The sequence below is a fragment of the Furipterus horrens genome, unplaced genomic scaffold, assembly GCF_987537825.1.
Source record: "Furipterus horrens unplaced genomic scaffold, mFurHor1.1.pri manual_scaffold_13, whole genome shotgun sequence".
Lineage (NCBI taxonomy): Eukaryota > Metazoa > Chordata > Mammalia > Chiroptera > Furipteridae > Furipterus > Furipterus horrens.
In genome coordinates, this window is record NW_028327183.1 from 45,671,244 (window position 1) to 45,697,173 (window position 25,930).

The window sequence follows — 25,930 nt, forward strand, 5'->3', positions numbered from 1 at the left end:
CACCTTGCCCGAGGTTGCTGGAGACACCCGAGGCCACGATCTCTGCCCATCTGGAGGCCTCGGTCTTCCCACCTGGGGAAACGCTTGTTGGGGGGGAGGTACTCGGCAACACCCCTTCACTGGGGCTAAGGGCGGAAAGGGCAGAGTAGACGACCTGGGAAGAGGGAGGCGGAGCCCGGACAGCCGGCCGGACCTGACACTCCGTTTCCCACCCTTTCCCCTGCGGTGGGCGCCGGATGCAGGCCAGGCGAGACAACCCCCTTCCTTAAAGGGCCAGGCTCCTCCTCCGCGCCCGCCCCCGCCCCCGCGACCTGGGTCGGCGAAGAGGCTGGCTCACCCCTCCCTCTCCAGCTCAGGGAAAGTTAGCTTTGCCGACTCGGATTTCTTGGGAGGAGGGGTCAGTCCTACCTTCCTGCCCCGCATCTCCCATCCCTGGCTCCCCGACCGGGGCAACGGAGATACGGCCCCCCAACTCTGAAGTGCTGGACCCGCCCTCCCCTTCCGCCCCCTCGGCACACTCCGCCCTCTCCGTGACGTCACCGAGGCCAGCGCCGATTGGCTGACTGAGCCGTCGCTCCGGACACTTCCTCCTGGGCCCCAGCCGCCGAGTTAAACTTTGGCGAAGGAAAAATAGCCACCGGCGCCGGGCGACCCTCCCTCGCCCCACCTCCACCGCGGCCGGTAACGCCCCCTTCCCCGCGGGGCCCCCGACCTAACTTTTTTCCAACTTCCGAGATCCGTGAGATTCCCTCCTTAGCCCCTCGGCCCTCGGGATCCCTCTCCCATCCCCGGGCCCGTCGGAACTCAGGGATCCACTCGATCCCCTACTCAGACTCTTGCCCTCCATCCCCAAGGTCTGCTGAATCTCTCGGCCCTCTTTACTTGGGTCCTTTTCTTAGAGCCACTGGATTCTGGGGTTCCCCCTTTCCTTTTTCAATCTTTTCTCTTTCCAAGGGGCCTTTGGATCCTAGGGCTCCGCTGATCTCTGCGACACCGACCTTCTTTGATTTCTTGCAACCTCTCAATCGCTGGGTTCCCCAAACCATTTCTTTTTTCTGATCCTCTGTGATCGATCCCTTGATTCCCAGGCGTCTGATCCATTAGATTTCTTTTCTCTAAATTCCCAGGGTTACGCCATCCTCGAGTCCCCTCAACCTGCCAGATTTTTCTTCTCGGAAACCCAGGATCCCGCGCTCCCACTACCAGTTTACGAGAACCTTTGGATACAGTGGTCCGGGCTTACCCAGGCTCTCCCATCCGGATCCCGGGTGGGCGCCGGGCAGCCGGTCCCGGGCCTCCCTCATGGCTGCCTCCCCCTCCCATCCCGCCGGGCTCCCAGGCTCTCCCGGGCCGGGGTCTCCTCCGCCTCCTGGCGCCTTGGACTTGCAGTCGCCACCACCGCTGCTGCCCCAGGTTCCAGTCCCAGCCCCAGGCCCCGGGGTCTCCTTCCACATCCAGATCGGGCTGACCCGCGAGTTCGTGCTGTTGCCCGCCGCCTCGGAGCTGGCCCACGTGAAGCAGCTGGCTTGCTCCATCGTGGACCAGAAGGTAAGAGCGAAGGCTTTCCCCGATCCAGCTTGGGTCTGAAGGAGGGGGGCCCTGACAGAGGCGCCCTGGAGCCTGGTGTAGGGCAGAGGGAAGGAAGGGAGTGTTAACTTTGGGAGACTGGGGGATGGGGGTAGGGCTTTGGTTCCGAGTTGCCTCCGTATTACCCCACTACCCGTTTGAAGGAGACCCGGGCAGGGGTGTGGTGCCCCAGAAACGTCCCCAAATTGCGAGTCCCTGCATGTTGTTTTCTGCAGCAGGCAGGGAGGAAGGGAGGGGCCCTCCAGGTGTAGAAGGAGGGAGGAGGAAGGGGCAGGTGCGGGCAGCAGATGGGGTAGAGGAACACCTCCCTGCCCAGGCCCATCCCTGACCTCCCATTTGGTGGAAACAGTAGAAATTGAAGCCGGGCTGGCCGTGGCGATCGGGTGACAGGTGTAGGTGTGGGTGCTTGCTGGCTGCCAGGGGCAAGTGAGGTCTCAGAGCCCAATCTCTGCCCTCCCCCAGGCCTGAGTTGTGTGTAGAGGGGCAGGCACCTCTTCCCAAAGTTCAGAAGCTCTAGAGACTTGGTCCACCCACCCCACGTCCCTGCCACCCCTAGGTCTGATGCTGGCTTGTTCAAACTAGCCCTCCCCAACCCCAGCCCAATTTTAGCTTTGAACACTGGAGTCACCAGGGTGGGGGGGGTGGGGGTAGAATTCCTCTGCTATAAAGTGTTCAAACATTGGAATCCTAAGTTGTTGAAATACTAAAACATTAAAATGTTGGAATATTAGATTCCTGGGTTTTTGGAATCCTTTAATGCTAAGATACTCAAATACTGTATTAGAATCCTAGTATGTCAGATGCTTAAAACATCAGACTCCTAGAACATGAAAATACTAGACTACTGCTGATCTAGGTTAGTGAAAACCCTAATAGGTATGAGAATATGTTGAACTCCAGAATGTCTGATCCTATAACGTAAGCAAGTTGGGCTCCTCAAATCTCCGAATTTCAGAATCTTCTGACTCCTGGAAATGAATTCTTTGGGCTTCTGAGAAACATCTGGACCTGGGCCAACTCCTCCCCCATTTTACAGACAAGAGCTTAAAGAAAGACCTCCCAGGCAGTCCCGGTTACCTGTGGACCCTCTCCCAGTGGTCAAGGACAGATAGCGTTTCCTTTGCCCCACCACCACCACCCCCTGAAACTAGCAGACCCAGAGCACCCGCCCATCTGAGCCTGCTCCTTGGGAAAACACGCTGCAGGGAGGGCAGATTGTCGCCAGGGGGAAATTCTTTGTGCAGTGCTTCTCTTCAGCCTAACCCCTCAGGCCTTACCCCAGTTTTGTATTTTCTACCTTCTCCATCCAGGTGTGGTAGGGGCCTTTCCTTCCTTCCAGCAGACCCACCTGGGCTGTTTCACTTTCTGTTCTACGGGTTTCACTTCCTGCCCCCACCCCACTAAGCTGGGGATCTGGACACCTGGGTCCTTTGAGTGTTGAGTTGGGGGCACCTTCCACCTTTGGCTCCCTTGAACTCTAGGCTTCCCATAGCCCTCCCCCCACCCCAAGTCTTAAAGCCCCTCCTTTCAGCTCGCCCTGCCCCACTGCTGGGCCTGGAGCCAGGTAACAGGGACAATAGATACAGGAAGGAAGCTGGAGAGGGGGGCATAAGGAGAGGGGTGCTCACTCAGACGTCCCCTCCCGTCTCCAGGAAATTTTAGGTGCCCAGCTACTGTCCCTCTTGCCCCAGTGCGCCAATCCAGCCACCAAGCTGGTGGGGGCTCTCTCCCAGCACACCTGGGGCCCCAGCATCCTGCCCAGCTCAAGCTGGGCCTGAAAGGGAGGCGGCAGGAAGCGAGGGGCTGCGGGGTCTCTGAGTTTCCGGGGGAAACAGGCGGCCCTGCCCTAGGAGGGTTCCAGACCGCTGCTTTTCCGTCACCACCTCCTTCTCCCGCCCCTCAGTTCCCCGAGTGTGGCTTCTATGGCCTTTACGACAAGATCCTGCTCTTCAAACATGACCCCACGTCTGCTAACCTCCTGCAGCTGGTGCGCTCAGCCGGAGACATCCAGGAAGGCGACCTGGTGGAGGTGGTGCTGTCGGGTGAGAGGCCAGGCCCGCCTAGGGGCGGAGCCTCGCGTGGGGGCGGGGCATCTGAAGGAATGGAAGGGAAGGTGGACCCAGCTTCTTAAATTTAGGAGCCAGTGGCTCTAATCCCTAGCTGCAAATTAGAATCACCTCGGGAGCTTTTGCAAACGACTGTCCACTTCTCCGGAATGGGTAAATTTATTATTGTGCAGGCACTCTGTGGAATTAGCGCAGCGCTGAACATAAACCGTCCACGGCAACACTGATGAATTTCCCAAACCTAATGCCGAGAGACAGAAGCCAGACATCAGACTACATTTTGTATAATTCCATTTGTGAAGCACAAAGATGGATGCAATTACTCTTACGGTGTTAGAAGCCAGGAGAGTGGGTGCCTCTGGGGAAGGCAGAGTGGGGTGGGGGACACAAGCCAGCTTCTGGGGACCGGTTTAAACTTCCATTGATTCATCTGGGTGCTGATGACATGGGGTGTACCGTCTGGCACTTCTGTGTCTTTTCCGAGATGTCTGTTAGGCTTTGATAGGAAGTTTAAAGTGTTTTGATGCTCCTACCTCCTTCCCACTGCAATGCTAACGGAAACCGGACTCTGCAGGGTGAGATGACACCCGGCACCTGTATTTTCAGCCAGAATCCAGCCCACCCACGGGCCATTCCCACTTTATAGATGGGCAGGCTCTCACACTTTACACAGTCCACGACCCTCGGTTCCTTCAGAAGGGAGGGGGTGTGGGTTATCTGCCCTCTCATGCTGTATTTCCTGCCCCTCCCCCCAACCAACCCTTGCACACTGCGGTACTCAGTTAAATTTGTTGAGTGGATGGATGACAATTAGAAGTTTCGATCTAATTCCCTTGTGACCTTATTCAGGTTTTACATACCTTCATACAGCCAGGCAACTCTTAATTTTCACCTTCACTTTGGTCTCCTCTAAAACCAGGTCTTCTTGTTCATGTAGCTGTCTCCTTGACACATTTTTTTAAAAATCTTCACCCAAGAACATTTTTTCATTGCTTTTAGAGAGTGAGGTAGGGAGAGAGAGAAACATCAATTGGTTGCCTCCTGCATGTGCCTGGACTGGGAACTGAACCCTCAACCAACACATGTACCCTGACCAGGAATCAAACCTGCAACCTTTTGGTTATGGGATGATGCTCCACCCAACCGAGCCACCCAGCCAGGACTCCTTGACACATTTTTTTTTTTTTAAGATTTTATTGATTTATTTTTAGAAAGAGGGGAAGGGAGGGTGAAAGAGAGGGCCTGAAACATCAATGTGTGGTTGCCTCTCACACGCACGCCTCCAACTGGGGACCCAGCCTGCAATCCAGGCACGTGCCCTGACTGGGAAATGAACCGGTGACCCTTTGGTTTGCAGGCCAATGCTCAGTCCACTGAGCCACACCAGCCAGGGCTCCATGACACTTTTACTTGGCATCTCCAGGCATCTCAGATTTGGACTATCCAAGACAGAAATTTTATTTTCCTCTTCTAAACCTGCTCTTCAGCATCTTGGTGAAAGGTACCACCACTCACTCAGCTGCTCATGCCCAAACCTTGGGGCATCATTGACTCCTTTTTTCTTCCTACCCCTTCACTTCATCCGTTATCAAACCTGCTAGTCCTGCCTTTAACATACATTCTACATTTATTTCAGACTGCCTCCACTGGTCCAAGCCGCCATCACCTCCTGTCTAGATTATTTCAGTAGCACCTAAGTCAGATAATGACTCTCCACTGCTGAGAATCTTTCCATGGCTTCCCATTACCCTTGGAATAAAATTCAGAGTCCTCAACATGGCCTTTAGGCTGCCCATGATCTGGCCCCTGCTGATTCCCTGAATTCATCTCTTAACACCATCCTCCTGACTTTGTTCCAGCCATGCTTGCCTGCCCTCTGTCCCTTGAACAAACCAAGCTCACTCCTACCTCAGGGCCTTTGCATTGCTATTCTTTCTTTTTTTTTTAAAGATTTTATTTATTTACTTTTAGAGAGAGGGGAAGGGAGGGAGAAAAAGAGTAAGAGAAACATCAATGTGTGAGGGATACATGGATAAATTGCTTCTCGCATGCCCCAGACTGGGCATTTGGCCTGCAACCCAGGCTTATGACCTGACTGGGAATCGAACCAGCAGCCTTTCGGTTCACAGACCAGTGCTCAGTCTACTGAGCCACACCAGCCAGGGTGCACTTGCTGTTCTTGATGTCTGGAATGCTGCCCTATCTGATCTTCTCAGCTGAAATGCTATTTCCTCCATTGTCTGAAATTTTCTTGTTTATTTATGTGTTTGTTTTGTGTCTGTCTCCCCAAAAGAGTGTCAGTTCCCTGAGAATAGGGTATAAATCTGTCTTGTTAATAGCTTTATCTTGAGTGTGTAAATAGTGCTTGGCTCACAGAAGCGAGTCCCCTTTTTGTTGCATAATACAAAGAAAATTAGCTCAATATTAGACTGAAACATGGGAGAGGGGGAGGAGGAATGAGACTTAGTCCAAAAATGAAACTTCTAAAATAATAGCTAACATTTATTGACCACTTTCTATGTGCCAGGCACTGTTTTAAGAGCTTTCCATATATTCATTTAGTCCTTAAAGAACCTATAAACAGATACTATTGTGATTCTAGCATATTCTTTTCTAGACACCTGCATGGCTCATATCCTACCTGCTTCAGGCCTTTGCCTTAATGTCATGCCGAGGAGGCCTTCCCTGGCCACCTGTTTCACGTTGGACCTCTTGAATCTTCCCTGTTTAATTTTTCTCCTAAGCACGTATTGAATTCTAGCCAAATGTAAATTTTATTACTTAAAAATTTCAGAGAGGCAGGAAGCATGGCGCTAAAAGCATGAACTCCAGAGCCACACTGGCCCAGGTTTGAACATGAGTTCCGTGACTTGCTAGCTCTGTGACTTTGACAAGTTGCTTAACCTGTCTGTGCTCTGATCTCATATAGAAAATGGGGACTATCACAGGAGGTAACTGACACAGCTCTTGAGAGGGCTAAATTCGTTAGTTTTGGGGATTTTTTTAAAGATTTTATTTATTTATTTTTAGAGAGAGGGGAAGGGAGGGATAAAGGGAGAGAAACATCAGTGTGCAAGAGAAACCTCAATCAGTTGCCTCTTGCACACCCTCAAGTGAGGATCTGGCCTGCAACCCAGGCAAGTACCATGACTGCAAATTGAACTGGTGACCTTTTGATTCACAGGCTGGCATTCAAGCCACTGAGCCAAACCAGCCAGGACTAAATTAGTCAGTTTTTAAAGTACTTAGAGCAGTACCTGGCACAGAGTAACTGCTAGACTGGGTGATTATTAAATGAGAATATTTATTTTATTTACTTTATCCGCCTCCCTTCACTAGAGTTGAGGCAGTGATTTTGTTTGTTTTATTCTGTGCTGTACCTCCCACTTAGAACTATGTTCAATAAGTCTTTGTTGGGTTTCCATTTTAAAGATGAAAAACTGAGGCACACAGGTGTTGGTGTCTTTCCTCTTGACGCTCAGGCTCTACCCCAGACCAAGTCGCTCTGAAATTCTGAGGGTGGGACCCAGGCATTGGTATTTTTTTATTTTAAAATGTTGAATTGCGCCCTGGCTGGTGTGGCTCAGTGGATTAAGCGCCAGCCTGCAAACTGGAAGGTCACATGTTTGATTCCCAGTCAGGGCACATGCCTGGGTTGTGGGCCAGGTCCCCAGTTGGAGGCATGTGAGAGGCAACCACACACTGATGTTTCTCTCCCTCTCTTTCTCCCTCCCTTCCCCTCTCTCTAAAAATAAATAAATAAAATATTTAAAAATTTTAAATTATGGTGAAATATACATAAAATAAAACATACCATCATAACCATTTTAAGTCTACTGTTCAGTTGTGCAACCATTCCCCAGAACTGCTTTCATTTTGTAAAACTGGAACTCTACACCCATTCAACCATTCCCCCTCCCCCTCCTCCCAGTCCCTGGCATAAGCACATAGGTGTTTTGCCCAGTAGTGGAGCTGGGATTTGACCCAGGTAGAATGTAATATGTGAGTGAATGAAGGAAGGAAGGGCAGGGAAATCTTGCAACTGGCAGGACTGTAAGAAACCCAGGAATGAGGGGGCTGGAATAGCCTTCGCTGGCCCCGGCTCAGTCATCCGCCTCTCCCTGCTGTCCGCAGCTTCGGCCACCTTCGAGGACTTCCAGATCCGCCCGCACGCACTCACGGTGCACTCCTACAGAGCGCCTGCTTTCTGCGACCACTGCGGGGAGATGCTCTTCGGTCTGGTGCGCCAGGGCCTCAAGTGTGATGGTGAGAGGTGACGGGCTGGAGGCGGGGCCTTGGGTGGGGCTCAGGGCTCGGAGGCGGGGCTCAGAGGGAGAGTGAGGGCCCAGAGGCAGAGCTCGGGGGAGGAGCTGCAAGTGGGATCAAGAGGTGGAAAAGTGGGGCTCAGCTCCGGAGGTGGAACTTGGGAGGTGGCGCTCTGAGGAAGAGGCAAGAGGCAGGCTTGGGAGAGGAAACGGGGTGTCCACTGGGAAGAGGGATCGGCCACAAAACAGCCAGTAGGAGGTATATATTGAGCGATTTTTGGAAGGAACGGGTTAAAAGGGTTGTGGGGGCGCTGGCCAGCCAACAGTAGGGCAGCTGTCAGTAAGGGCAGGCTGGAACTCAGGCAGAAGCCGGAGCTGCTATCCGCAGACAGATGTCTTCATCTGGGAAGTCCTCAGCTCTGCTCTTTAAACCTTTCAACAGATTGAAACAGGCCAGCCACCCGGATTAACTAGGGTAATCTTTCTCATTTAGAGTCAGCTAATTGTGAGCTTGAATCACATCTACAGAATACCTATATAGCAACACCTAGATTAGTGTTTGACTAACTGGGGATGCTCCCCTAGCCAAGGTGACACATAAAGCTGACCCTCAGAGTCCACCGCTTGTCAGCTTGGCACTTTAGTCTGTTGGGGTGGCCATAACAAAATACCTCAGGCTGGGGGGCTTCAACAGACATTTATTTCTCACAGGTCCAGAGGTTGGAAAGCTGGGTTTTTTTTGGGGGGGTGGGTGTAGTAAAACCATTTTATTGAGGGTTGAAGGTCTGGGAGGATGAGATCTGATGTGCCTGGCCCAGCCGGGATCTCCACCGAAAGTGGAAAGTTTGAGATCAAGGTTCCAGCAGGGTTTGGTCCTGGTAAGGACCCTCTTCCTAGCTTGCACATGACTACCATCTTGCTGTGTGCACACATAGCGTGTGAAGAGGGCGACTTTCCTTTTGAAGGACCCCACGCTCATTGGATCAGAGCCCTACCCTTGCGACTTCATTTAACCTTATTTTCCTCCTTAAAGACCCCATCTCCAAATACATTGCAAGTTAGGGCTTCAACATATAACATTGGTGGGGAGGAACACAAGTGTTCAGTCTGCAACAAGGACCCATGCACATCTCCTTAAGCCAGACTTGAAAGAAAATAAAGGAACGCATTGGGTTCCTCAGCCAGATGTGTCCAGGCACAGCCCCAGTGTCAGGACCAGCAGGTCCCTTCCGTCTGTGATGCTGCTGAGCGGGAATGTTGAGCTCTCGCCGGCCCGCCGCTGAAGCCCACAGCACCTGCCTTGGCTGTGTTCTCCAGCGGCCTTTCTGCGATGACAGTCTGCGCCTCCGGTGTTCGGTGTGCCGGCTTCGTGCTGGTCATGTTCATAGGGAAACCCAGAGTCTTCGATAACCCGTGTTCCAGATGACCTGCCTCATCGATTATGATTGGTATCGTGCAGCCCTAAATATATTGCGGCATTATTTAAGGACTCGGGATAATAGCTGTATCAGGCCTGCAGGAAACAGATTCAGTGCTTTCAAAGCTGCTATCAGTATTGCCATCTGCACACCATATCCAACTCTTTACTTCACTTTTTAAAATCCTCACCTGATGATATGTTTATTGATCTCAGAGAGAGAGCTCAAGGGGAAGAGAGAAAGAAACATACCCCAACCGGGGCTCAAACCTGCAAACTTTTGGTGTAAGAGATAACGCTCCAATCAACTGAGCCACCCAGCTAGGGCCATATCCAACTCGATGTCTCCATATATGTAACTTTCATCATGGCACAAGCCTGGTGTCATCAGATTCTAATGGGCAGACTTAGCATGGACTTCCTTGGCCCAGCTTCACAGATGGTGGTCCAAGTTCGCATGTTCCAAAAGAGGCACAAATGACTACTTCACGCCACTGACACCTTCCTATGGGAGTTGGACTGTACCTTGGTACTCATCCCAGGAATCATGGCTGAGATTCTGAAATTCCGTGATGTGCACCAAAGGCCATTTGCCATCCTGAAGCTCTTCTCGTAATGCCAACAGCATTCCTCAGGTGTGCCTCTGCAGTGTGTCATCGCACACCCGAGACAGTGGCTGGGATGGAGAGTTGCTGAGCTGGAAAGCCTATAACTGGCTGCCTATCAGAAGCTGGGCTTTATGAAGCATTCTGAAAGAAACTTCCAGTGCCTGGAGGAACATTCTTCAGGACAGATGACAATCCTGGAATCATGTGGAAGCACTGGAGCAAGGGCTCAGGAAGCCCAGTGGAAACCACAAGCTGAATCTGATTCTTTCAAGAACAGGACTTTTTAAAAAAAGAAAAACAAGCCCTGGGTGGTGTGGCTCAGTGATTTGAGCACCAGCCTGCGAACCAAAGGGTTGCCAGTTCGATTCCCAGTTGGGGCACATACCTGGGTTGCGGGCCAGGTCCCCAGCTGGGGGTGCACAGGAGGCAACTACACATTGATGTCTCTCTCCCCTCTCTCTCCCTCCTTCCCCTCTCTCTAAAAATAAATAGATAAAATCTTTTTAAAAAGAAAAACAATAACGACATCACGCTTCTACCTGATATGATACAACCATCCTGAGTACAACCAGAAACATGCTAACCCTTTCCCCAGAAGAAGATGTGGGTCCTTGCGTGGTCTGCATTCTTTGATGTCTTGCAATTTAAATACCATGATATAAAGTTAATTATTATCAATATCTTATGTTAGGTGAGGGAAGAAAACAAAAGTATTTGGTATACACAGACATAAAATAAGGAAGAACTTCTCCTAGCGTTATAGTCCTTTCTGCAGCTGGTCACCCGGTGGTGGCTTCCTTCTTCCGCTCCCCACCCCATTTCCCTTTGCCCTCAGCAAGCACCTCACCGGCCTAGCGGGTGGCCCAAACCTTCATTTCTGAGCCAAAAGCAGTTCTGCCTGAATTGGGTTTTAGTAGATTTCCATTGACTTTAATTACACATTAAGAGGTGTCCTGAGGGATCTACCGTACTCCAGATCTGCAGGAAAAAAGAAGGGGGTGAAATCCAGGGCAGTGGAGGCTATTTCTTTGACCGTCTGGTGCCCCCTGCAGGCTGCGGGCTGAACTACCACAAGCGCTGCGCCTTCAGCATCCCCAACAACTGCAGTGGGGCCCGCAAGCGGCGCCTGTCGTCCACGTCTCTGGCCAGTGGCCATTCGATGCGCCTCAGCACCTCGGACTCCCTGCCCTGCACGGCTGATGAGCTGGTGAGGGGCTGGGGAGTCGGCCGGTGGGTGGCTGGGTGGGTGATGAGGCCCAGGCATGGGACAATGCACTGATATGTCCTTCCCACACTCGCTGACCTGACCCGTAGAGCCGCAGCACCACCGAGCTCCTGCCTCGCCGCCCCCCCTCGTCCTCCTCCTCCTCGTCTGTCTCATCCTACACGGGCCGCCCCATCGAGCTGGACAAAATGCTGCTCTCCAAGGTCAAGGTGCCACATACCTTCCTCATCCACAGCTACACACGGCCTACCGTCTGCCAGGCTTGCAAGAAACTTCTGAAGGGCCTCTTCCGCCAGGGCCTGCAGTGCAAAGGTCAGCAGGCTGGGGGGCTGCAGGGGGTGCAGACAGGGTCAGGAACCCCATTCCCCACATATACACACACTCAGAAACTTAGGATCTCAGCTGGGCTTGTAGCAGAACATAAGAATCTCAGTATTCCAATCCTTAAAGCACAGGACCTTACAAGGACTGTGCCCTGCATCCTGGTGTTCTAGAACCTTTGGAATTATGGAACCTTAAAACCTTGGAATCTTAGAACCTTGGAAACCTAGATTCATAGGACATCATGGAATTCTAAAACTGTAGCACTTGAGAATTCTAGAACCAGAGAACCTTAGAAACATAGGATTCAAGAATTCTGGATTGTAGGATTCAAGTGCAAGAACCACAGAAATTTTGACTTATAAATCTTAGGACTACCAAATGGTAGGTTCCCAAAATATTAGAACTTTAGAACCACAGGATTTGAGAATAATAAGAATCTAGAAGCATCAGATTTGAGTCTTAGAAGTGTGGAAGCATGGAACCATGGAATCTTAGATTCTAGAAATCTAGAACAGCAGGTTGAATGATCAAATTCTAGAATACCAGAAGTCTAAATCAATAAAAACTTAGAGCCATCCAATTCTAAAATGTATTGGAACAATCAAATTTTAGATGTTTAGAGCTAAAGAATAATAGTAACATTTAAGTTCTAGAATCTTGGATGTGCCCAATCCTAGAACCTTGGGATCATCAGCTTCTGGAGACGTAGAAATCCAGAATTGTAAAACTCAAGGAACTGAATTCTGGAATTTAGATATATAAAACCTTGGAATCAGGGAGTCTTAGTCTAGAATCATAGAACCATAGGATCAGAGATGTGTGGAGAGTTCTGGAAACTTGGACATTGAACTGTGGAAACTTAGAAATCTAGACTCATAGAACCTTAGAAAAAAAAGAGCTTTATATAAAATTCTAGAATCTGATGTACAGCATCCTAGAATCTTATAATAATCACACTCTAGAGCAATGGTTCTCAAGCAGGGGCAATTTTGTGCCCCAGGGGATGGTGGGAGACATTTTGTTTATCATATGCAGATGGTGCAACTGTTACCTAGTGGGTAGAGGTTAGGGATGCTGCTAAACATCCTACGATGCACAGAACAGCCTCCAACAACGAGGAATTAGCCAGCCCAAAATGTTCATAGTGCCAGAGGTTGAAAAACTGCCCTTGAGTGTACAGAGTCTAAAACTGTAGAACATTAGACCTCGTTACATTCTAGAAGTTTAGAAGTCTAGGATAATGAATATTTACATTGTTTGAACTTCAGATGCTTAGAGTCATCGGGCTTTAGAGCCACAGATAATCTGACCCTCCTATTTAATCAAGTCTCTCCATAGCTGGGCAAACTGGGGAAACTGGCTATAGGGGACAGCCATGGAAGGGAGGCCCAAACAGCAAGAGCAGACTTTTTTTTTTTTAAGAGCCTGAGGAAGGGAGGGAAGAAGGAGAGGGAGAGGGAGAGAAACATCAATGTGTGAGGGATACATCGACCTGCCTGCAATCCAGTCATGTGCCCTGATTGGGAATCAAACAAGCGACCTTTCGGTTTGCAGGCCGGTGCTCAGTCCACTGAGCCACACCAGCCGGGGCTAGAACAGACTCTTCTGAGCATGGTGATTAGGGGTCAAGATTCAACCCTTACAGGTGACCTCTCTTCCCTTTCCCTCCTGTCTCCTTATTCTCTGTCCTCCCAGACTGCAAGTTTAACTGCCACAAACGCTGCGCCACTCGTGTCCCGAATGACTGTTTGGGGGAGGTGCTTATCAATGGAGGTAAGAGTCTGTAGGCTGGGCTGGGAGGGGCAGGGGGCCGGACTGCGTGGAGGCCACTCTGTTGCCCTGTCCCCCTCAGACGTGCCGATGGAGGAGGCCGCTGACTTCAGTGAGGCCGACAAGAGCACCCTCATGGATGAGTCAGATGACTCCGGGATCATCCCAGGCTCCCACTCGGAAAACGCCCTCCACGCCAGTGAGGAGGAGGAAGCTGAGGGAGACAAGACTCAGAGGTACCCAGGGTGCCCTCTGGGGATGCCCTGCCCCTATCTCTACAATGGTTGACATCACCCTCTACTTGAAAATTTTCCAGGTTCCTCAGGCAAATCTTAAGCACTCACACTTTATTTTTCAACTTCACCTTTTCCCCCTGATTTACATAAAATAAAAAAAATTCCAGAGAAGCATGATTTAATTTACATTGTATTTGTGGGGGGGAGGGGCTGGTAATAAGGCCATTCAAATCCTCCCACTTCCCTGCCTCCCAGCTGCCCAGCTCCTCTCCCTGGAGGACACGAGTGGGAGCAGTTTCTCATGGGTCCTTCCAGAAACAATCTGTATTGCAGACTGACAGTACAGTGTGAGTAACAACATGGACTCTGCAGCCAGACTGCTGTGTGGCCTTAGGCAAGAAATTAACCTCTCTGAGCCTCAGTTTCCTCATCAGAAAAGTTGAGTCACTTGCCCAGTGTCACACACCTGGCTGCACAATCACTGGGCTCACTAGTCATTAGGACTTTAAATTAGAGGCCCACTGTGTGCCAAACACTGTGCTAAGCTCCTTCGAAAGATTTTCACTCCTCAAAGCAACCCCTCTGGGTGAAGAAACTGAGGCCCAAAGAGTTTGGGTAATTTGCCAGGCAGCCTGACTTTGGAACCCAGCCTTTCAACAAGAGGGGTTCCTCCTTATATGGGAAATCCGCAAAACGGGGGGAAAGTGTGCCCCCAAAAAACAACTCCCAGGCTGCCCAGAGATGCCCCCTACCGCCCCCCAGGCGCTATGATTGTTTTCTGCTTATGGTAACCTCGCGACCCTTCTCCCCTCCTCAGCTCCCTAGGGTACATCCCCCTAATGAGGGTGGTGCAGTCAGTACGACACACGACACGGAAATCCAGCACCACGCTGCACGAAGGTTGGGTGGTTCATTACAGCAACAAGGACACGCTGGTGAGTGGGCGCGGTGGGCCCGTGTAGGGCAGAGGAGGATCTGTTTGAAGAGGTGGGGCTGGGTGGGGTAAGCGGGGCTGTGCTGGAGGCCAGTTAGAGGTGGGCTGAGGGGCGGGGCTGAGGGCGAGTTCGGGATGGGCGGGGCCTGTGGGCGAGTTCGGGGTGGGCGGGGCCTGTGGGCGGAGCTAAGGTTAGGGGCGGGGTTTGGAGGAGGTAGGAACCCAAGCAGCACAGCCGGCAGGAGATAACCTCACCTCTCAAACACCGCTCCCAACAGAGAAAGCGGCACTATTGGCGCCTGGACTGCAAGTGCATCACACTCTTCCAGAACAACACAACCAACAGATACTACAAGGTGGGTCTTCAGCTCCCAGCTCCCTCAGACTTTCCCTGTATGCCCACAACCTTCTTTATTCCTCTCCCAGGTGCTCCAGCCAAATGCCCATGAATCATACTGTCTCTCCACCCACTGCCCACCAGCAAGTGCCACCCGGCCTGTGTGTTTGATCCCAGCCCCGTCACTTTCCAGCTGAGGGACCCAGGATGACTTAGCTCACCCGTCTGCTCTCACCTGTAAAAGGCCTGGAAGAGTAGCTGTCCCCTCAGGGCTGTGGCCAGAATTCAGAGATAATCTACAGGAAGCAGTTAGCTTAGGGGTAGGCATGCGTTAGGCTCCCAGTAATTAGAAACTTGTTATCATTAGTACTTTATAATTAATGCATCCAATTATTTATTTGGATTAATCGCCATCTCCCATGTCAGCACTGCATTCCAGCCAGTCTCCCACCTGGATGGTTGAAGGAATCTTCTCACTGGCCCTGTGCTTCTGCCCTTAGCCTCAGTCTCATCCCACGTAGCAGCCAAAAGAGTCGATTAAAGCCGTCAGAACCCTCTGATGGCTCCCACAGTCCTTAAGGCCCCAATGTCTGCTGTCAGCTGCTCCACAGCACCTCCCGCACACTTCCCATGGCTGGGCCCTCCTCATGCTTACCATCTTGCTCACATCATGCTGTCCAAAATGCCATCCCCGCCTGGCTGGTGTGGCTCAGTGGACTGAGCGCCAGCCTGCGAACCTAAGAATCACCGGTTCGATTCCCAGTCAGGGCACATGCCTGGGTTGTGGGCCAGGTCCCCAGTTGGGGGGCATGTGAGAGGCAACCACACATTGATGTTTCTCTCCCTCTCTTTCTTCCTCCCTTCCCCTCTCTCTAAAAATAAATAAATAAAATCTTAAAAAGAAAGAAACACTGTCCCGCCTCTAAAATGCCATCTCTACTATCTAAAATGCATCTCTTCCGCTCCGTCACCTCTGTACTCCTGGTTTTATTGGCTACATAAGTCTGTCTGTCTTTCATCACTCTTTTGTTCTTCTCTTCCTCCCTCCTTCCTTCTCTTTCAATACTTTTCAAAGCAGAGCCTTTCCCTCCCCACAGATTCTACACTGTCTCCTGCTCAGACTCCCTCAGTCTCCCTGGTCTCCTGTCTCAGTACCATTCTGTCCCATCCACTCTTGACACACAGCCAGAGAGACCTGCCCCTCCCTTGCTCTAATTCTTTCAAGGTTCCCCACGGCCCTGGAGACAGAGCCTAGGCTCCTCCCTGTGGCCCATGAGGCCCTGCGTGGCCTGGCCCTAGCTTCATTTCTTTCATTTATTTATCACACGTGGATACCTACTGTGTGCCAGGCACCATCCATGTGATGGGAATATGGCATGTCCCTTGAACACAAGCCTTTCTCACCTGAGGGCCTTTGCACATGCTGTTTCCACCGTTCCTCCACCAGCTGGCCTCTTCCTACTTTTCTGGTCTCTGCCTCAATGTAAGTTCTACCAGGAGGCCTTTCCTGACCCTCCCATGCAAACCACTCCACTGCTGATCCTGGGGGATTCTGTGTGCTTTTCGGAGGAAGGGGACTTCCAGGATCTGCCTGGTGTCCTCACCTATGCTGGCTCTGTGTCCTGCCAGGAAATTCCACTGTCGGAAATCCTCACCGTGGAGCCCGCCCAGAACTTCAGCCTTGTGCCACCAGGCACCAACCCACACTGCTTCGAGATTGTCACTGCCAATGCTACCTACTTCGTGGGCGAGACACCTGGCGGGGCCCCCGGGGGGCCCAGTGGACAGGGGGCTGAGGCTGCCCGGGGCTGGGAAACAGCCATCCGCCAGGCCTTGATGCCCGTCATCCTCCAGGACGCACCCACTGCCCAAGGCCATGTGCCCCACAGTAAGTCCTCCAACCTGGGTTCCTGAGAGGATGGGTGTGGGAGGGTCCTGAGAATAGGAAGGGCCAGGGGAAGGGAAGGAATGGCACAGTGGTGAATGTGGCTTCTGAACTCACCAAGCCTGGGTTCAAATCTTTATTAAGCCCTGGACTTGATGTGTGGCATTAGGCATGCCACTGTCCCTTTCTGGGTTTTGTCTGGGTAGTGAGCTAAGACTTTAATTCATGCATTTACTAAATGCCTCTTCTGTGCCTGGTGTCTGCTGAGTAGTGCTGAGACCAAGACAGCGCAGGACCCGCCGTCACAGTCCAGTGGGGGAGATGGAGCTGTCTTTATACATGATGCCTCATAGTGAGCAGCAGGGCTGGGACATGGGAACCAGAGAGTTAGAGAAGGACAAAGGAGGTGCCTGACCCAGGCTGAGTATCCATGAGGGCTTCCTGGAGGAGGCAACATCTGAGTTGAGACCTGGAAGCTGAGGAGGGGTGAGATAGGGGAAAGCAAATGAGAAATGATATCAGGCAAAGACAAAAGATGATCAGAGAGTGCCAGGTTCTCTGCCTTCTGGAGCTTATAATCCAGTGTGGGTGACAGACTAATCAGATCATCCGATGCAATGACAACAGAGATGTAGAACATGTGCTAGAGCAATCTGACATGGCCCCAGGAATGACATTTGAGCTGAGACTGAAGGGCAAGAAGGATTTTTAAACTAAGTCCAGAATGAGGGAAAGAGGACATTCCTGGCAGAGGAAACAGCAAGTGCAAAGGCCCAGAAGCAGAAGAGAACTTGCTATATCTGAGGCGCAGGAAGGAGGCCAGTGTGTTGGGACAGAGGACAGCATATTAGGGTTTCAACTCAGAAAGGTAGATGAGGGACCAGACCCTGCCTGATAAGCCATGAAAAAGGCTTGGGCTTCCTCCTTGAGGGCACTGGGGAGCCATGGCAGGTTCTGAGCAGGGGATAGACAGGGTCAGGTTTGTGTTTCAGAAATATCCCTCTGGCTTCGCTGTGGATGGTGAATAGAAGGGAGCAAGCCTGGGGCAGGGAGATGAGAAGGGTTGCAGGCTGAGGTCTGGGGTGGAGAGGGGAGAGACTTTTAAATGACAGAAGGATCAGGACTTCGGAAATATCTGGTGCTGATTGGCTTGGCAGAGGGGCAAGCTCAGGGGAAGATGCTGGGGTCAGTTTGGATGTTCCCCCTGAGCCTCAGTGTCCTCCTCTATGCAATGCGATCAGCGTGCCTTGCCTGGCATTGAGATCACAGGGTGAAATGCTCAGCGAACTCATTCGTGACCTCACTTCTTGAGCCACTCAGCACATCTCATTTACTCCCTTCTCTGGCCCTGAGAGGGGGTCAGTATTATTCCCATTCTCCAGACGAGGAAACAGGTTCACAGTGGACAAGTCAGTAGCCTGCAGTGTTGCACCTTGGATAACCATTTCGGGCCTGGATGGTCTGGCTCCAGAGGCTGCCTCTGGAGTTATGGATGAATGTAATCCTGAGCCTGGGGTCCCCTCACCTCCGCCTCTCCCCTCTCCCCTCTCCCCAGGACAAGCTTCTCTGAGCATCTCCGTGTCTAACAGTCAGATCCAAGAGAATGTGGTGAGACCCTTGCCCACACTCCATGGCCCCAAAGACCTCCCCTCCCACACTCTCCCAGCTCTCCTTCCCTCCCCAGTCTCCTTTACCCCCCATCTCCATTTGAACCCCTCCCTGTCCCCAACCTGCAGGACATTGCCACTGTCTACCAGATCTTCCCAGACGAGGTGCTGGGCTCAGGGCAATTTGGAGTGGTCTATGGCGGTAAGGTCACTTCCAAGCTAACCCAGACAGGTTTCTGGGGGTTTCTGGGCTCCAGACCTTCCCTTCCGATTGGCCACACACACCTCCTGTTCTGGTTAATTAGAAAGCTATATCCTGGGGACAGATAGTCACAAGGTCTCCTTTTCTCACTGAGTAAAGCCAGTGGACATTCTCCAGGTAAGAAGCAGAGTAATTCTGTATTCTGATTGGCCACAGAGCTAGAGCCTAGATTCTCATTGGTTGGAAATCTACATGGAATTCCCATGTAGTAGAGTCCTCTACCTGGAGCTCTGTCTTTACTGTACAAACTTTCTTCATTCCACTTTTATTCCCAGGGCCCCCTGCCCCTTACATCTCTCCTGGGGGACCCTCAGAACCACTCTGATGGCCTTCCGTCCACCTTCACCCAGTGCTGGCTGTGTCTCTGTGGGCGGGGGGCGGAGTCCCTCCTGACAGGACTGGAAGGTCCTGCTCCCCTCATCCCCCACCCCCACACCCCCTGCCCAGGAAAGCACCGGAAGACAGGTCGGGATGTGGCGGTAAAGGTCATCGACAAGCTGCGTTTCCCCACGAAGCAGGAGAGCCAGCTCCGGAACGAAGTGGCCATTCTACAGGTGACCATTGGGGTCTGGGGTCCAGGTGTCCCCCTAACTCAGGAAGGGCCTTTCCTTTTCACTGCCTTCTCTCAGGGGCCAACTGACCCAGTCTGGGGGTAGTCAGGGAAGGCTTCTTGGAGGAGGGACTATACATGTTGAGACTGAAGGGGTGGAGAAGGTGTTCTGTGCAAAGGTCTGGAGGTGAGAGGGAACATCACGTCTTCCAGGAACTTGAAGGAGTTCGGGGTCATTCGGTGGTGTAAGTGGTGGGAGGAAGCCGGGGTCCCATACTGTGGACCTTTGCTTGAGGGTACTGGGGGCCCATGGAAGGGTTTTAGCAAGGAAGGGATAGAGTCAGGTGTGTACTTTAGAAAGATCCCTTAGGCTGCCACTGGGGGGTGTGCGGAGATGGGGGATCGGGCCAGCCCAGGGCTGGGGGACGAGGGAGAGGCACAGATTTAAAAGACATATGTACAAAGATTCTTCCCATTTCTCCACACTCCACCTGCCTTCCTCCCATGGCCCTGGGGCTTCCCCGGAATTTCTTGATATGAAGATCTTTTGGGCACCTGGGGGTGCAGAGCAGTGGCTCAGGCGGGGCCTGTGGGAAGCCCCCTCCCCTCCCCCAGTGACAGCCCCAGGGAACGAGCTGCTCATTTAGGGACATCCTTCCTCTTGTCTGTTGTTCCCTGCTCCCATGGCTTGCCCTCTGGGGTTCCAAGTCTGTGGGTGACCTGGATCCTTGACCCCCCATGCCACCCCAACCCCACTCTAGAGCCTGCGGCACCCAGGGATTGTGAACCTGGAGTGCATGTTCGAGACGCCTGAGAAGGTGTTCGTGGTGATGGAGAAACTGCATGGGGACATGTTGGAGATGATCCTCTCCAGCGAGAAGGGCCGGTTGCCCGAGCGCCTCACCAAGTTCCTCATCACCCAGGTGCGCCCCCCTGCCCTCGGCCGCCCTCCCTGCCCGGCTCCCCGCCTGCCTTGTAGCAGACGTCCCCACGGGGAGGTCCCGTGTGCCCAGAAGGTCAGGCAGACCCTGGGTGGGAGTCATCACAGTGGATGACACAAAACAATAATAGACTAATAATAACAACAGAAAAATAATAGAAAGATAATCCAGTAATTTTAAAATAACAGAGTAATAACAGGACAGCTAAAAGAGTCATGACAATAGAAAAATAATAGGCTAATAAGTAGAAAATAATAGATGATTAATAATAATAATAGTTATTATTATAGTTACGTGCCACACGATGACGTGTCAGTCAACGACGGGCCGTATATGGGATGGGGATCCCATAATATTAGACGATGGAGCTGAAAAATTCCTTCCACCTGGTGACATTGCAGCCTTGATAACGTTGAAGTGCAATGCACTGCCCACGTGTTTGTACATGGCTAGTCACGTAAAGGCACATACAATGACGTACAGTACATAAGGCAACAATGATCATGAACCACTGTTATGGTTTATGTGTTTACTGCAGTTTTGGTCGTTATTTTAGAGTGTAGTCTTTCTGCTCACAAACAAAGCGTGCTGTAAACGGTACGTCGTGTTATACGGGCAACAACCACGTGCCGCTCACGTTTACCATGTCTTTTCAGCACGTGGTTTTGTCTCGTGTTTGATTTGGTCTTATGTTGTCTTGTACAGGAGCATGCTATCCGGGTTTGTGGCCACAAGCAATAGGCTTACCATACAGCCCAGGTGTGTCGTGGGCTGTCCCATCTAGGTGTGTGTAAGTGCGCTCCACAATGCTCGCACAGCGCCGAAATTGCCCGGTGATGCTGTTCTCAGAACGCATCTCTGTTGTTAACGCAGCATGACTGTGTTCTACTTCACTACATAGTCAGCAGCAGAACTGTCTCTGAATTGTATCCTATGATGGGTATCACCAAATCCCCCAATTGTTGAGCATGAAGGTTGTTTTCACTTTTCCATGATGACAAACAATACTCTGCGAACATCCGTGTGCAAACATTACCGGATTCTGGTGGGAGAATATCAATAGAATATGTTCAAATAGTAGATGGGACTCCTGAGTCCAGGGAAATGTGCTTTAAATTTCTTTAAACAGGTTGCCTTGTTATTCTCTAAAAACCCTTTCAATCTTTGCTCTGACCAACAGAGTTTTTAGTTATCTATTTTCTCACTCTTTACTAACTCTGGAAAAATGAATACCAGTCTTATAGGTGGGGAAGTGGTACTTCATGTGGCTTCATTTGACAGTTTAAAAATTATGGGGGAGCTTGACCAAATTTTCATCTTTATTGGCCTGTGTTTTATATACACTTTTTTTAATTGGATTATTCTTATTGAATTGTAAACACTCTTTGTATATGAAGGACTTTGGATCCTTGTCACTGTGTTCAGTTCTTTATTCCAAATTTGTTTTCTTCTTCATTTCATTCATGGATTTTATTTGCCATGGGGAGTATAACTTTTATAATGTTAAATGTTGCCTTTCATGGCTTCTGCATTTCACAGCCTTCCTAGAAAGGAAAGGCCTTCCTATCTGTCTGGTCACTTACCTGATCCTGGGACATGCTCTCTGTTGGTTGTGAAGTCACCTGTGCATATGCTTCTTTATCTGGGCCCAGCACCCTCACTCTCCCAAGCTGTGTGGCTTTGTCAGGCTGGCTTGTAGGTGGGGACAGAAACCCACTGAGCAGGCTCATCCAGACTTCCAGAGGGACGGGGGAGCTGCCTGCCTTCAGCAGCTGAGGCAGTTTCTCCTCTCTGGTCACCCATCTCTTCGTCTCTTTTTGCCTGCGTTCTTCTCTCTCTTTCTCTTCCTCTCTCTCTGCAGATTTTTGCTTTCTGCCTCTTGCCTGTCCCACCCCATGTCCTGGGCTCAGCCCTTCACTTGTTTAGGCCTCACCACCACCTTTCGAGGTAGGTATTACTATAACTCCCATCTTACAGGTGAGGAAGCTGAGGTGGAGGGAAGTTCCTGGGTCTCGCCCAAGGCCACACAGCTGGGCAACGGTGTGCTGAGAGTTGAACCTGAATCTATCCGGCTTCCAATATACCCTCCTTACTCACCACATTTACTAGGCTTGGGGAAATCAGCAAGCAGGTGTACAAATGCATCCTGGGATCTCTGTCTCCCTGTCTGTAGAGTGAGGAGATGGGACCTCAGCACTGGCTTTCAAATAGCTTCTGTCCTCGAAAGCCATCTAGCGAAAACAATGAGAAGGACAAATATTTACATCCTAAGACAGAAGCTGCAACTTCATGCTTACATCTCTCTACTTCCAGTGTATTTGGTATTTTGCTTGAGTTTCACGGAATCAAGGAAAATTGGGGCTCCTAAACGTACATGCTTACAAATGGTATCAGTTTTTGTGTTCTGTTATCAGTTCACCTTGCCATCATAGAATACTCTTGAATTAACAGATAATAGCAGGAGAGGCTTTATTTGAAACAGAAATATGTTCACCAACAGACCATCACACACACAAAAAAAAAATTGACAGTAATAACAGTTAACATATAGTGCTTGCTCTGTCCTAAGCACTTTATATGCATCTACTTGTTGAAGCCTCACGGCAACCCGGGAGGGTGGCTACTCTCATCAACCCCATTCTACAGATGGGAAAACAGACCCAGAGAGGTAAAGTGACTTGCTCAGGGCCACAAGCTAGTCCAGGTTTTCCACTAGGGTAGACTGGCTCGAGAATACCCCCACCTCTGAAGAATATTACATTTGATATGTAACACATCATATTGGTGTTGTTTGTATTATTTTGTATTAATTTTTTTTAAAGGGTAAAAAATGTTTTTTAAAAACTGAGTCACAGCCCTGACCAGTGTAGCTCAGTTGACTGGGCATCCTACCGCAAAGCAAAAAGTCTCCAATTCGATTCCTAGTCAGGGCATGTGCCTGGGTTGCAGGTTCCATCCCCAGTTTGGAGGCATATGAAAGGCAATCGATCCATGTTTCTCTCTCTCTCTTTCACCCTCCCTTCCCCTCTCTCTAAAAGTAAATAAATAAAATCATTTTAGAAATTGTCACACAACAGTAGCTCCTTAAAAGCTGTTGCTATATTGTTTTTTTTTTAATCCTCCCCCAAGGATATGTTTATTGATTTTTCTTTATTAGAGAGAGAAGAAGGGAGAGAGAGAGGCATCAATGTGAGAAACATCAACCAGTTGCCTCCCATATGCATCCCAACAAGGGGTCGAACCCGCAACCTTTTCACGTACCAGATGATGCTCCAACCAACTGAACCACCTGGCCGGGGCTTAATCGTTCTTTTTTAGCAACAGCTTATCACATGCCACAGATTCTCCAGATCTTCCCAAACCCACTGCTCCAGTTCAGCCTTTCTAGAACTATGTATTCAACTCCTTTCTCAGGCGTAAATGGTTCTGGGGCTCTGGGATTTTTCCTTGGTGTTCCAGTGCCTCCACTGGCCCCAGAGGGCATCTTTAAGGGTGCAGAGAAGGGCGCAGATGGGGTTTGCAGGGCTGGCTGCTGAAGGCAGAATCTGGAGTGGGCACCTCTCCACCTTTCTGACCGGCCCCATCTCCTCTCCTCAGATCCTGGTGGCTTTGAGGCACCTTCACTTCAAGAACATTGTCCACTGCGACTTGAAGCCAGAAAATGTGTTGCTGGCATCAGCCGACCCATTTCCCCAGGTCAGTTCTGTCCCCTCCTGCGTCTGGGAAGTCCAGCCAACCCTGGGGGCAGGCGGGGATGTCTTGTATTAATCAAGATGGCAATGGCTAAAATAGAGGCTTGTTGGCTACTCATGTAGGGTCCAGCATGAGCATTCTGGGGCTGGAAAAGGAAGTCACATGGTGTTGGGGACGACGGCTTCTGCCGTCTTCTTGTTCTGTCTTCTGGATGGTGTTGCCTGGTCTTCACAGTCCATGACGGCTGCCCACCATGTGAAAAGATAACCGCGGGGGAAGGGGGAAGGAAACGGGGTACAGGAAACGGACACCCCCCTTACCTTCTCTAAGGCAGTACTTGGGAATTCACTCTTCCTTGCATCCCGTTGGCCAGAACTTGATCACATGATCGTGGCTGGATACAAGGAAGGCTGGGAAATACAGTCGATTCTGGGTGACCACGTGGCTCATTCAGTTTATGATTTTTTTAAAAAATCCCCATCTGAAGACGTGTTTATTGATCTTAGAGAGAGAGGAAAGGGGAGAGAAAGAGAAAGAGATAGACATTGATATGAGAGAGAAGTTGATCCAGTTGCCTCCCATATGTGCCCTGACCAGAGATCGAACCTGCAACCTTTTGGTGCATGGGACAGTGCTCCAACCAACTGAGCCACCCCGCCAGGGCACAATTTAAGATTTTTATTTTTATTATTTTTAAATTGGTTTCCAAATATTTTGTTTTCATTGTTTTCTCTTTTAAAAAATCTTTTTTTATTGAGGTATCAGTGACATACATTAGTTGGTTTCAGGTTTACAACATAATAATTCAATATTTTTATATATTGTGAAATGTTCACCACAAGTCTAGTTAACATCAGCCACCATACATAGTTACAGAATTTTTGTTCTTGTGATGAGAATTTTAAAAATCTACTCTCTTAGCAACTTTCAAGTATGCAATACCATATTATTAACTGTTGTTGCCATGCTGTGCATTACATCCCCTGACTTATTTATCTTTTTATAAAATAAATGTTTATTTATATATTTATAATTTATTTATTCATTTTTTTTAGAGAGAGGGGAAGGGAGGGAGAAAAAGAGGGAGAGAAACATCAATTGGTTGCCTTTTGCACACCCCCTACTGGGGACCTGGCCTGCAACCCAGGCATGTGCCCTGACTGGGAATCGAACCGGCGACCCTTTGGTTTGCAGGCCGGTGCTCAGTCCACTGAGCCACACCAGCCAGGGTTTATTTATCATATAACTGGAAGTTTGTACCCTTTGACTCCCTTCACCCAGGCTTTTTACTACTAAGGGGGAAAGCAGAGAACAGATATTGGGGGAGAACTGGTAATGTTATCTGTGAGTCTGTTAAGAACACAGCTTGGCGACCTTCTCACGAGGTGATGAAAACCCCCTTCGGGGCAGTGCCAGGGGTGACGGTTATAACAGCTCCAGTGCCTTGAGTACCTACTATGTTTAAGGGCCTTTCGTCACAATTCCTCATTTAGCCCTTCCACATCCCTGTGGAGTTTTTGATTTATTATCTACATTTTACAGTCATTGAGTTCATTTCATTTCAAAAGCCCGAGGTTCATTTTAGTCAGCTGAAACTCACTGTGTACCTGCTGTGTGCCAGGTTCCATGTGGGGGCGTTAAGGTCCATGGAAAACAAAGATAGCCCCATCTCTATGCCCCCAAAATGTTCATCTATAGCAGTGGTTTCCATCTGGGGGTATTGTGCCCCCCCCCCCCCCCCCCCCGGGGACATTTGACAATCTTGGAGACATTTTTGGCTGCACAGCCATTGGAGGGGAGGGGAGCTACGGGCAGATGGGGCTGCTGCTAAACATCTGGCAGTGTCCCATAGCCAAGGACCGTCTTCCCTAAATGTCAGTACTGCTGAGCTTGAGAACCCCTGATTCTGAGTGATAGTACCCACTAGGACTATAATATGAACCATGTTTATCACTTAACATTTTCTAGTAGCCACATTTAAAAGTAAACTAAGAAAAAGTAAAAAGAAACTGGTGTAATAAAATGTTTTAAACTTATTTATTTATTTATTTATTTGGAGGGAAAGGGAGGGACACAGAGAGGGAGAGAAACATCGATGTGAGAAAAAAACATTGATCAGTTGCCTCTCTTGTACACACCCTGACTGGGGACCAAACCCGCAGCCTAGGCATGTGCCCTGACTGGGAATCAAACTGGAGACCTTTCACTTTGCAGGATAACGCC

The 25,930-nt window shown here is 50.3% G+C and overlaps 1 protein-coding gene across 2 annotated transcripts in view; it reads left to right on the forward strand.

Moving 5' to 3' along the window:
* Positions 1–569: 569 nt before the first annotated feature.
* The window catches only part of PRKD2 (protein kinase D2), a 30,329-nt gene continuing 4,968 nt past the window's right edge, over positions 570–25,930 (forward strand). Inside the window, exons 1-16 of one of the 2 annotated variants that reach the window (XM_090261253.1) lie at positions 570–681; positions 1,128–1,548; positions 3,491–3,629; positions 7,788–7,919; positions 10,996–11,150; positions 11,258–11,480; positions 13,188–13,265; positions 13,345–13,498; positions 14,316–14,433; positions 14,711–14,788; positions 16,399–16,657; positions 18,210–18,262; positions 18,391–18,463; positions 18,971–19,077; positions 19,835–19,996; positions 23,612–23,710. In XM_090261253.1, coding sequence (XP_090117379.1) covers positions 1,303–1,548; positions 3,491–3,629; positions 7,788–7,919; positions 10,996–11,150; positions 11,258–11,480; positions 13,188–13,265; positions 13,345–13,498; positions 14,316–14,433; positions 14,711–14,788; positions 16,399–16,657; positions 18,210–18,262; positions 18,391–18,463; positions 18,971–19,077; positions 19,835–19,996; positions 23,612–23,710 — 2,076 coding nt within the window. In that variant the 5' untranslated portion in view covers positions 570–681; positions 1,128–1,302. Of the gene's footprint in view, positions 682–715; positions 855–1,127; positions 1,549–3,490; positions 3,630–7,787; positions 7,920–10,995; positions 11,151–11,257; positions 11,481–13,187; positions 13,266–13,344; positions 13,499–14,315; positions 14,434–14,710; positions 14,789–16,398; positions 16,658–18,209; positions 18,263–18,390; positions 18,464–18,970; positions 19,078–19,834; positions 19,997–23,611; positions 23,711–25,930 lie in introns of those variants that run through there. The other variant, XM_090261254.1, reaches the window with a different exon arrangement.